General features: G+C 40.3%; 1 protein-coding gene across 1 annotated transcript in view; it reads right to left on the minus strand.

Annotated features, from left to right (window-relative positions):
• Positions 1-8,926: 8,926 nt before the first annotated feature.
• Positions 8,927-12,738, minus strand: part of ccdc3b (coiled-coil domain containing 3b) — a 20,488-nt gene continuing 16,676 nt past the window's right edge. The window contains exon 3 of the mRNA XM_016500554.1: positions 8,927-10,159. Coding sequence (XP_016356040.1) covers positions 9,881-10,159 — 279 coding nt within the window. The 3' untranslated portion in view covers positions 8,927-9,880. The remainder of the gene's footprint in view (positions 10,160-12,738) is intronic.

Raw genomic sequence — 12,738 nt, forward strand, 5'->3', positions numbered from 1 at the left:
TACGCCTTCTTTCTTTGCGTGAACATTTGGGCGGCGTTATGCAAATCTTCCCACATTGTGACGTAGATATGTGGGGGCGTGTTAGAATGAGCCATTTTAGGTAGACGTGGCTGATTCTTAACTTTTATAAAGAATATCTCTTTGGATTTGAGACTTTAGTCTTTGCAACTTTACAGATCTTCTTTATGCACCAAGAGCTTGTAACACTCCAAAGAGAAAGGAAAAATTGAAATCGCATCATATGACCCCATATGATTCCAGTCCTCGCATACCACCTCTTTGTATATTTTGCATGCCTCTTTTATTTAACACACCTGATTCCGATAACCAGCTCCTTAGAAGAGAGCTCCATGCATGAAATGTGTTTTGATTGACATGGTCCCTACACAGTGTTCTTTGCACCCTACTCCCTTAGCAAGGTAAATCCATTGAAGTTTACTTCACTTCGAAACTTTCATTCATGGATTTGCTCTACACCACGGCCTGCAGCATTTTCACACACAGACAAAACTTACTAGAGAAGTGTGACATAATATACCTCTGTAAATATATACAACTTAAATTCATGTCTCATACACTTTAATGCCCTTTGAATTCCCTAGGTGCCTATCTTTAGCGAAGCGGCGTGGAGAAAAGAAAATGCAAGGTGGGCCGTATAGGGCCCGCGAACCATAGTTTGCCCACCTCTGCTCTAGAGTGAGGGGAGCACTGCTAAGCTCATGCATTAGACCAGCCTAACAGAGAGGCAAAAGATGGCCTAACAACCTGGTGAGGTTGCCCCATGGAGCTCCAGGGAGCAGAGGACTCAACACTAAGACATGAAAGGGGAACTCAGACACTCACCTTGGGATGGTGACCCTTGAGAGTGAGGGGAGCACTGCTATGCTCAACCATAAGAGCAGCCTAACAGGGAGGCAAAATATGGCTTAACAACCTGGTATGGCTGCCCCATGGAGCTCCGGGAGCAGAGTCCTCGAATCGAGAGAACTCACATGCTCTATCCGGGACCGGCAGGCTGATATGTGACCCTCCCGCAGCGTGGGGAGCGCTGCCAAGCTCATATACAAGCAGCCATGACTGCACTTGGAACATCGTGAGCAGAGCTCTCAGCTCTTAGATCGAGAGGAGAACTCACATGCTCCAACTTGGTACGGCAAGCTCATGGATAACCCTCACGCATAAGAGCAGACTTAGCTGTAAACAGAATCCCCAAGAGTGGAATAATGAATTCCCAAATCAAGAGCGAACTCACATGCTTAATATGGGAGCAGCAGATTCATAGGTAACCCTCCCGCAGTGAAGGGAGCACTGCCAAGCTCAACAATAAAAATGTCATTTCAACCATGAGAGTGTTATTTCAACTGAGGAAGTAAGAAGTGCTGTCAGTGGATATTTTGTCCAAGATAAGTATCTTGGATACTTATCCAAGATGAGCTACTCTTACGTTAGGCTTAGGTTACATTAGGGTTACATACTGTATGTACCCTGTAAGAAAGGTTTGATGGAGGAATCCATAATTCAGGTGGTGGTGTCAAAGCCTTTTTGGGAGGTAGTAATGAAAATCACACATGGTGAAGTAGCAATTGCCTGGGTCCGTTACCTATGTCTAAGGTCATGTCCACACGTACACGGGTATTTTTATAAACTGAGTTTTTCCTTTTTCTGTTTTTAAAATAATCACTGTCCACATGAAAATGCAAAAGCATTCTATGAAGTACTGTCAAGAGCATGCCAAGCCAACAGGTGGCGATATAATCTCAACCGTAAAGCCATGTTGGCCAATCAGAAGCCTGAAAAAGTTTCCAGTAGGTGGAGATAACAGCGCAGGCTCCAACGTCACAAGCCAAAACCTCCAGTTTCGCTGTCTACATGATAACACTGCAACCGGAGTTTTTGAAAATCTTCACCCTGGCAGGCATTTTCAAAAATGTTCGGTTTCAGTGACCTGGTGCTGCATTTGCGTGTGGACGAATGACCAAACCTTGTAGAAAAAGCTGCGGTTTTAAAAATAACCGCGTTCGTGTGGACAGGGCCTAAATCAGGTAATGCGTACATGTTAACAGTAATGTGTCAAGCAACTCGGTATCTAGCCACTTATCCTATTAGAGAGATTATTATTAAAGCAGTTGTAAAAGCTTTAACCCAATTCATCTTTATCTTCAGAGTGGCAAAGAGACTAATTTTACTTCACGTATGTTTGTAGATATTTTGAGAGTGCTTAAAGTATAACACAAACAATCAAATGCATATCATGCTTAAAGTCAATGGGCTCTTGAACAGTTCCACCAAACATTGAAAGTATTATTACATTCTTATTGTGTGGAGTTGAAACTTGATTGAGAGGAAGGATTACCTTGGTTGCTGCTTGCAGCTAGAGAGGTACAGCAAGAGAGTTTGGGATTTAGCCCAAATGATCTAGTTTTTGGTAACAGAGTATGTGGTCCACTTTCTGTTTTGCGGAAGGGATTGGAGGAGGAAGATCCTCCACAAAATGTGTTAGAATATGCAAATGGCTTTAATTTTTGGCCAGAATAACTGCTCAGAAAAATGTTGTTGGAGCACAGAGTAAAATGAAAAGGCACTTTGATAAATATACAGAATGTTGTGTTTTTACACCAGGTGATCAGGTGTTGGTTTTGTTGCCTTCACCAGCATCTCCTTTTTGTGCATGATTTACGGGCCCGTACACAGGTTTGGAAAGGTTTTCATGTTTTCAATGTTTTACTCAAGCCTTATCATTCCCGTAATTCAGAAACTCAAGTGTTTAATCCTGTTGTTACTGTTGTTCCTGTTTCACTTGATAATATGGTTGTCGCTGAAGATTGTGTTTTGCTTCCTAGGTTAAATAATTTGGAGACTCTTCATAATTTGGATGCTTTGCTTTCGTATTTGTCTGAGTTACAAAGGTCAGAACTGAAAAAATGGTGCTTTATTTTCCTAGTTTTTTGCAGATGTACTATCTCGTACCCATTTGATCCAGCATGATGTGAATGTGGGAGAGGCGCAGCCCATTCATCAGTGTTTTTACAGGGTTCATATCAGTAAGCGGCAAGTACTGGAGTCTGCAGTGCAATATATGCTTGAGAATGGGATAGCTGTTCCTTCGTGCTCCATTTGGGCTTCACAATGTTTATTGGTGAAGAAACCCGATTCTACTTATCGATTTTGTACTGATTACCGCAAGCTAAATGCTATTACTAAACATGATGCTTTTCCACGTCTTCGAATAGAGGAGTGTGTAGATAGGCCCTGCGTTCCATTCAGAAGGGCTCATCCCTATGCCCTAATCCCTTCAAAGGGTTTACCCTTCGGAGTGAGAGCTTCGGAGGGTTGGAGGATGTAGGGGACCAAACAACTGTTTCTTGAAATGCCCTTCTCATCATCTTCTGCCCACACGGAGGCGCCGTCATCATGCAAAGAATCTGCGCAAAGGATCATGGGAGCCCGAAGTGCTCGGTTTGGAACGAAATCAAGTGTAGCGTTAGTTCTGGCAGGGCACGTTAGTCAAGCTCGCATCAGCTGACTTTCAGCTGATCCCCATCTACCTATGGGAATACGCCAACTATCTAAGCATTCATATATAAGGTCCCTCAGTATTATCAGCAGTTTTCGCATTGCTCAATAGCTAATTGCACTCCTCCATCCACAACTCCTCTTCTGTCAGTCGGGATTCAGCCTTCTGATTCTCCTTTGAATCAGACTGATTCTAAAATGTGTACATAAAATTATTGAACTTTAACAATATCTGCAATACATTTATGTTGGTTCTGTTCTGTTTGCCCGGGGGGGTTATTGCTGCTCTCCCTGCTCTCATCCATGCTAGGCTGCGTTCCTGTTCTTGCCAAGAACAGAACCATACCGCCAATCCAAACTGTATGCTAATTGTCAATCATCTTTGATGATAGTGGTCCTGACAGAACCTTCAATATGGCGGCCATGATTGTTTTCACTCCGAAGTGCCCTTCGGAGGGCGATATATCCCATTTGGAATGCACCGCAAGTGGGTGCAGTGAACTTTGTAAGCAAATTGGATCTCTTAAAGGGATACTGGCAAGTGACATTAACTCCTCAATCGCAATAAATAATTTCATTCATTATACCATCAGGGTTATATTTGTACTCTGTTATGGGTTTCGGTTTGCGAAATGCAACCGCTACCTTCCAGAGGCTAATGAATAAAGTGGTATTTGGTCTGGAAGGTTGTGCAGTGTATTTGGATGATGTGATTGTATTCAGTGACACCTGGGAATAACATTTGGTACGTCTTCATGCTCTGTTAATGCGTTTAGCGGAGGCACATCTTACAGTTAACCTAGCAAAGTGTGAGTTTGCCAAGGCTACGGTAAGATATTTGGGACAAGAAGCTGGACAAGGTGAGATGTGTCCTATTCCAGCTAAAATTTTGGACATACAAAATTTTCCTCCCCCACAAACAAAAAAAGAGCTGATGCATTTTTTAGGTATGAAGGGGTATTGTGTCATTGGGCCCTATCATACACCCAGTGCAATGTGGCGCAAGGTGCGACGCACGTGTTCTTTGCTAGTTTCTGCCTGACGCAGTTTTCATTTTCACATCCTGCGCCACGTTGTTTAAATAGCAAATGCATTTGCTCGCATTTTTGCGCCCATGGCCGTGCTGGTCTGAAAACGAGGTGTGTTCAGGCACATTGCTGGCACGTTGCTATTTTGAGGCAACTGAAATAGACTGCGCAAATGACCAACAAAAACATGGTCAAAAGTCTGGTGCAATATTTTTTTTTTGTTATTTAATAAGCGCGTTAGTAATATGCGCCTATAGGTAGGTGCACAACGCGCGTACACTTTGCTTATTACACACACACGGACGCGCAGCAGCACACAAACATTTAAAAAAATGAAAGGATTAAAATGTAAAAGATTATTATTAGTCTTTGCATGTATCAGAATTACGCCCACAAGCAGATCTGTTCCCTCACTAGAGAAGCGCTCCGTTTTTCCGCTTGCAAATTCCGCCATGTAAATAGCGAATCCACCATGGCGTGAGCGCAACTGGCTTTTAAAGGGAATGGGAGATGAGACTCTGATTAGTTTATGGCATGTTACACCCAAAACACACCCATTAGTCATTAAGAGAATAGGGACAACCCTTTTAGACCATTCGCTGGGCATGCCGACCATTTTTCCCGACTTTAAACTAGCAAAAGTGGATTCGGACATGCCCTAAGCGCAATTGCGCCGTGCGCTTTATACCATGCACTTAGATCGTTAAAATGGGCCCATAGACCGCTTGTCGTAGACTCAAGTGTCTTATATCAATGGAATCCTTGGAAAACGAAATGGCCGATTTCTGATTTCATTTCTTTCATTCCAGCATTTAGATTTTTCCGCAAAACCTACTTTTGCAAACTAGTCTTAGGCTTTTTGCCAAATTGGCTTTAACTCTTCAGTGGAATTAGATATTTTCACTAAACTTGGAACACATGAATAAGCTCAATCCTACGTCACAGTAAAAAATTGGGGAGTCTGACCACTTGGTGGTGCTATAAAAGGAAAAAAATGTCAAGATGAGACCCATATCCATTATGGCATTGGTGTATCACGAAAAACATGGCTGCCATTGGCCAATTAAGTTTGAGGACCCATTAGACAAGGTTAACGGAGGCCGATTGGAACGGAACTCGATTTTAAATTTAAAAGAAATTGACCACCGGGTGGCATTATCATGTTTTATGCTTTGAATATCACACATACACACAATATTCATATCATACTGTATGTTAGATTTCCTCATTCTGAACATCTTTGCCTCTAGATCCACTGCTGTCAATCAAACTGTTTGTTAAATATTTAACATTATGTAAAAAACCTACTTTTTCAAACTCGTCCTAGACGATTTGACCAATTTTCACCAAAATTGGTACAGACCATCTTCATCTTCTTCTTCATCTTTTACTGCGTTAGGCTAACCGAGACTTGTCATTTGCACTTACATATTGTTGCTCTTTTGTTAGTTTTGATTGCTTCCAAGCAGATCTGTTCCCTCACTAGAGAAGCGCTCCGTTTTTCCGCTTGCAAATTCCGCCATGTAAATAGCGAATCTGCCATGGCGCGAGCATAACTCATGACACGCCTACCGGGAGGGGGGAGTTATGTCAGACTCTGTTCCGTGTTTTGTTTTTCCATTCCCATATTTGGTCTTTCCTGTTCCTGTCCTAATTGTTTCCAATGTGTTCCAGGTGTTTCTAGTTATCATCCTCGTTTCCTAGTGTATTTAATTTCGAGTCTGTGCAGTCTGTTTTGGTCCTGTATTGAATGTCAACCCTCGTCCTACTCGTGAGTTCCTGTCTGTATGTGCTTTATTTGGATAAATAAAGGTCTGTTTCATGTTAATCCTCTTCGTCTCCGCACTCCTTTGTCTCCTCGTCTCCGCCACAGTAGGCAGTCGTGACATGGGGGACTGCTAAAATTTTTTAAAACTCACCAGTGAAAGGGTTAAAGACTTTTACTTTCATCTTCGTGCGAGTTCATTTTACACAGTATCATGACACACTGATTACTAAGCATTACATGTTTATTTTTTTTAAAGTTAAATAAATTTGTTTGGCTAAGCAGTGGTTGTGTGCGGTGGCTCCCTGCATTCTTAGGAAAAGAGTGTAACAATGGGGAAAAGGGCAAGTGTAAGTGAATGAATGAAACCGTTAGAGTAACAGGGAATGAAGCTATGGAAAAAGAGTCAATTAACCATCAGAGAGGAAACCATCAGCACATTTGTAACAAGTCGACTCCTGAACTCTTGTTGATGGTGCTGCAGTCAGACTGGATGTCTCCAGTCCTTTCCACTCGAACAGCAAACAGAAAAAGATCCAAGAACGGAAGGGAGAAAAGAGACAGGGTCACAGATGTAAGGCCTTTTGACTTCTGTAGAAGTCACATCTTCTGAGTTTGGCTTGACCAGAGAAAAAGGTGTAATTTCAAGTGGGAAAAATTCCTTTGTTTGGAAGTTGGCTCATTTACATGATCAGAGTGGGCAGGCAGTTTTGTTTGCCTTTCTACTCTGAATAATATAACAAGCATGCAATGCATGTTGTGAGGATGTAGTATACACAAATTCAGTGGACTAATCAAGGGTTATCTTGAAGTCAAACATGGCACCAATAGGGTTACATTATCTAATAATTATATCATAAGGCATGCATAAAACACATACAATACAAAATACAATATACAAAATAACAATAATACACAGTGTCCTGGGGATATGCATGTTCATTCATAGAAAGGATTGTCTATGAATTAATGGGAATACGTTATTTTCTATGGGCCTTGCATGTCTGTTTAAAAGTGAATTAAGTAAGAATAAAATTCTCTAAATTCCTTTGGGTCGTAAAACCAGTCTTATCTCTTATTGTGTGCTTGCTGCTACTGTAACCAGAGGCCTTTTCTGCCCCTGGTTGTTAGTTGCGGCTTAGTTCACCAACATCCCGGAACCCAGTCCAGTTGTTGGTTGAGGGGTCTGTTAGATTATTTGTTATATTTGCTTTTGATTTATCCAGCCATTACACCCTTTTTCTGGGATTCTGATGTCTATAATTAGCATAAAGTCTCTAAGGAAGATCAATGCACCACACCATACTGTCAAGACATCTGTTCTGCAGCTTGGCTGAGAACATAGGTTATATTGAAAATGTAGTGTGTGTATGTCTTCTTTGGAAGCATGTTAATAGAGTAAAAACAGATTCGAGCAGGGTGCAGCACAGCAATGATATACTGCTTTAAAAAGAGGTAATTGAAGAGGGTTATTTAATGTCTGTATATTATTAAAAATGCCAGTTCTGTGTTGTTGGTTTGGAAGTATATAAGAAGTCCATAAATGTCAAAACACCTCCACTTCATACATTCATACAAGGTTACCCCCCCCCCTCACACACACACACCTTTTTTAATGAACAGTCACATACATATGGAAATGATGGGGTTTGAAACTCCTGGAAATAGCGTTGAGAAAAATTAATCAAGCAATGGATCTGCCAAAAAATAAAGAAATAAATAAAAATACAAATCCATGATCAATTAATGATGGTTTTTTTTTTCTTCTTTGAATATGTTCAAAAACTTTAGAGGAAAGATTGGGATCTGAGGAAATATTTTCACTTTGCACTTTATATTTGGCTTAGCATCACATTGGATAAGTCATAAATGATCTTCATTTCTCAAACACAGGGAGAAAACCAGACAGCCTTTATGATCCCTTTGGTATCCTCAGTAAGGTCTAAAATTATTCTAAGTCTGAGTCAGAAAGTTTGGCTAATGTGTGTGTATGTGTTTGGAAACAATGTTCCTCCAAGGGCTTCAAATTCCCGAGATTTGACGTGAGAAGAAGAAGGATATCTTTCTCAGGTCTCAGAAGCCTCATGGACCCAATTTCAATCTAGTGAGGTGTCTTGGATTGAATTAAATATTGTACATTCTGGATGCAACATATGAACCCTTCTTCTATACAATTAAATGGGAAAATCAAGCCCATTCAAATTAATTAATGAATAGACATGTCCTGCATTGAAGTACTTCCTGTTGAAACTGTAATTTGGATCATTTTAAAATAAGCATTTGGATGAAGTTCAGATTATAGCCTGGCATGAGCACATTTGACAGCTTGTATATGAATCAAAGCAATCAAGACACTTGACCATTTACCTTCACCTATGACATTCATATTTACACTATTAGGCAGACACTTTTATTCAATTCAACTTATTTACTTATATAAAATTTAGGGTGAGGACATTATCAATCCAGAAAACATTATTTGGGCAAAAATTACACCACCTTTTAAGACATTTTTATGATATCCATATATAACAAAAACAAACAAAATAACAAAAAAATAACAAAATAACAAAACGTGTAAAAGGTAATAGACAACGATTAAAGAAAATGTGACATTTATTTCATTTTTCATTGGCGTACAAGTGGATATGTTAAACAGGAAACAATAATTGACAGTTCAGATTAACAAAAATAACTGTTTCAAAATCTTGTCAATTGTTCTTTAAATGATGAACATTTTCATTTTAAGATAAGCTTCACTGAGTAAAGATTACATATATCAAGTGCTCAGCACCCTGTTTGCAATAATAAAACTCATAAGAAACTAATACATAAAATGGAATTATTACATGAAAAATTGGAATCATATGTAAAAAGGAAATCTGATCCCAAAACAACAGAGTCATGATGTAGATTGACTCTTAAGGTTATATTTTAGTCATAAAAGGTCAAATAAGACTTTACGTATGGAAACACTTCAACACAAAATCTCAACACCAGATTTACCAGATTTTTTGCGTCTGTCTTGCACTCGACAGTAAATGTTTCTTGGAGTTTTAAGATGAACGACTTCTAATGGGAAACAGTGATTTTTTTTCTTAAATTGATTGATTTATGTATTTATTTTATTTTATTTTGTAGACTGAAGGTCAGTGTTGCTATATTGTGCCAAAATGTATTTCCATGTGAACACCTGTCCAAATAAATGCAAAACACTGTGCTGTATCTTGTCAGGCTCTGCCTGATTAACAACATCTGCTTCTAGTCAGAATGAAATGAAATGAATGAAAAAAAAAATTTGGATTTTATTAGCTTTAACCCCATGTTGTGGTTGAAAACTGCAATGCATCAATATTTTCACATTTTGATAAAAGGATCATGATATTTTAATGATTATGAAGTCAAAACATTGTTTTGCTATTGTAGCTTTTCATGATATTTTACAGCCAGTTATATGAAAAAGCTGTTTGTCTAAACCATCTGAAGTCAGTAAAGAAACGTTAGTCTAGATCTTCCAATACACAGTAATTTTCTGTAATCAAATTTCTTCCATTGCAGGAATGGCTTTTAGTTCTTAAGCTTTTTTGGGCAGGATTTTCCTGAGAGTGGGTTTTTGATCCTGGGTGGTGTCCTGTTGTGGATGTGGTAACTCTGGTTCAGCTTCGTGAAGCTGTTTGAAGCTTTGAACTGGCTCTTTTGTCTCACGTTTGGCCTGCCTCAAGAGACGTTTCATGTTCTTCACCTTGTCCCTCAGGTGATTGTTGGCTTTCTCCAGGACCTTTACTTTCTGAGAGAGGTTTTTGACTTTCTCCTCCTCCTCAAATAAGGCCTTCTGCACGTTGGAACACCATAGCTGAAGGAATTGAAGTAAACATGAAGTCAATAGAGGTAAGTAAAAAATAAATAAAGCATCTGTCTGTTTGAACTTCTAACATTTTTTCAATAATAATTTGTTTTTACCAGAAGAAAAATGGGTAGTACTATATATAGTATAGGGACCAATTCTCACTACTAACTAGTTGCTTATTAGCATGCCTATTATTAACATGTTGGCTGTTTATAGTGCTTATAAAGCACATATTCTGCATGACCATATTCTATCTCCCTAATCCTACCCAGTACCTAAACTTAACAGCTACCTTACTATATTAACAAGCTGCAAATTAAGAGTTTACTGAAGCAAAAGTTGTAATGGTTTGTTAATGATGAGAATTGGACCTTAAAATAAAGTGTGACCGAAAAATGCTGCAAAACAAAATCACAGGCATTCAAAACATCTCTATTTAATGTTTAATTTACAGCTATATGTTTGTTCATGTTTTTTTTGTTTGTTTTTTACAGCTTGGTGTAAATTTCTTGCTTTGACTTACATGAGTCATGTGGTTTAAAATACAAGGAGTATGATCGAGTGAGAAAACATCTCAGCTACGTATATAACCCTCGTTCCCTGAAGGAGGGAATGGAGACGTCACGTCGGTGACCGACAAATTGGGATCTCGCTTAGAGTGACCAAGCCACCTCGAGTGTAAACTAAATGAGCCAATGCACATTGGCATGTGATGATTGCATCCAGCTGCCACTGATCGCAGCGCGAGTATAATTAAGCAGCAGGTGCAACGCATACTCAGGTTTTCGCTGAGGAGCCGAGCCGGTGACCCGGCCGCTCAGCGGTGGTACAGCAGCTCTGGCGATAGGACATGACGTCTCCGCTCCCATCCTTCCCGAAGGAGGTTTTGGGAGCACTTACACATATGTATAGGTGCATATAGAAGATTTAGAGGTGGTTGAAACCCTCTTGGGAAATGGTAGAAAGCCTGCCGGGGAAACACATGCTCTAAGCTATACCGTGGAATTTATACATATGGGATCCACTTAAGTCACTACATATGGAACCCAGCCCCCTAACAGTTCTCACGGATTTATGGAGTGAGGGCCTGGCGCCAGACGCTCCACCACGTCTGGCTGCCGAGGGGATGGAGGAGCTCGACAGGGTTAACAATACGGACTCTCTGGAGTGGTTTTAGCAAGCCGACAGTAAACCGGGGCCTCTCAGTGCTTCTACCCGTTTGAGATGAGAACACAGGAGGATACCAGCTCCACACGAAGGCTATAGAATCTAGCGAACGTGTTGGGGGTCGCCCAGCCTGCAGCTCTACAAATATCTGTCAGCGAGGCGCCACTAGCCAGCAACCAGGAGGATGCCACACTACTAGTAGAGTGGGCTTGCAACCTGAACGGGCAGGGCACACCCTGTGCCTGATAAGCCAGGGTGATGGCATCCACTATCCAGTGGGCCATCCTCTGCTTAAAGATGTCATTCCCCTTCTGCTGGCCTCTGAAACAGACAAAGAGCTGATCTGAAGTCCTGAAGCTTTGTGTCCGGTCCACGTACCATCTCAAGGCTCGGACGGGACAGATCAAAGCTAGGGCTGGGTCTGCCTCCTCCGGGAGCAGCACTTGCAGGTTCACCACCTGATTCCTGAAGGAAGTAGTAGGAACCTTGGGCACATAGCCGGGCCCGGGGCCTCAGGATAACCTGGGAGTCAGCAGGCCCAAACTCTAGGCACGATTCATTAACTGAAAATGTGTGCAGGTCCCCTACCCTCTTGATGGAGGCCAGTGCAAGCAGGAGCAGAGTTTTCATTGATAGAAACTTCAGCTCAACTGACTGCAAAGGCTTAAATGGGCCCTGCTGTAGTGCTCTGAGAACTACAGTCAGGTCTAGTGCTGCCCCCGACTAAAGATTTTCCTAGTCGACCAGTAGTCATTCATTAAAGCCATTAGTCGACTAATCGCCTGTTTATTATATTCGTTTAACTACTTAAGCAAATATGAGGGGAAACACTTTGAGTTGAAGGGCTGAGAAAGAATGTTATTTGTAACATTGTTTTACATTGTAGAGAAATACTAAACCATAATAATAAGCGTTAAAATAGACATTAAGAACTTGCACACGCATTGAAATGACACTGACAAAATATATGATTATAAATGTGTCGGGGGAAAAAAGGCAAGGAGCTTTACTGAATATTCATAGTTTATTCATAAAAGTATAACATTCGTACAAATCACAACTTATGAACTTGCTAACAATAATGAAAACACACCGTTTGGTAAAGAAACTAAAACAAATAAATATATCACAAAGTGCAACTTTGACAGTAGGCTTATGGGCAAACTTTTTTTGTGCAAACAACGCAAAGAAAATAAATAGTCAAAAACAGCCTTTCCTTAATAAATATTTTTAAACTGCAAGACAAATATATAAATAAACACAATGAATATACAGCAAACTGAAAAGGTTTAAGAGAAATAACGTTGAAAACTTCAAACACAATCAGAGCGAAGGACGAGCCTTCGAATGAAACATTGAATGAAAAAAAAACATCTGTTTCAGTCAGAAGTTCCCAAATTAAATATAGCATATAGCAT

Source organism: Sinocyclocheilus anshuiensis, unplaced genomic scaffold (assembly GCF_001515605.1).
Source record: "Sinocyclocheilus anshuiensis isolate Anshui unplaced genomic scaffold, SAMN03320099.WGS_v1.1 scaffold42, whole genome shotgun sequence".
NCBI classification, from domain to species: domain Eukaryota; kingdom Metazoa; phylum Chordata; class Actinopteri; order Cypriniformes; family Cyprinidae; genus Sinocyclocheilus; species Sinocyclocheilus anshuiensis.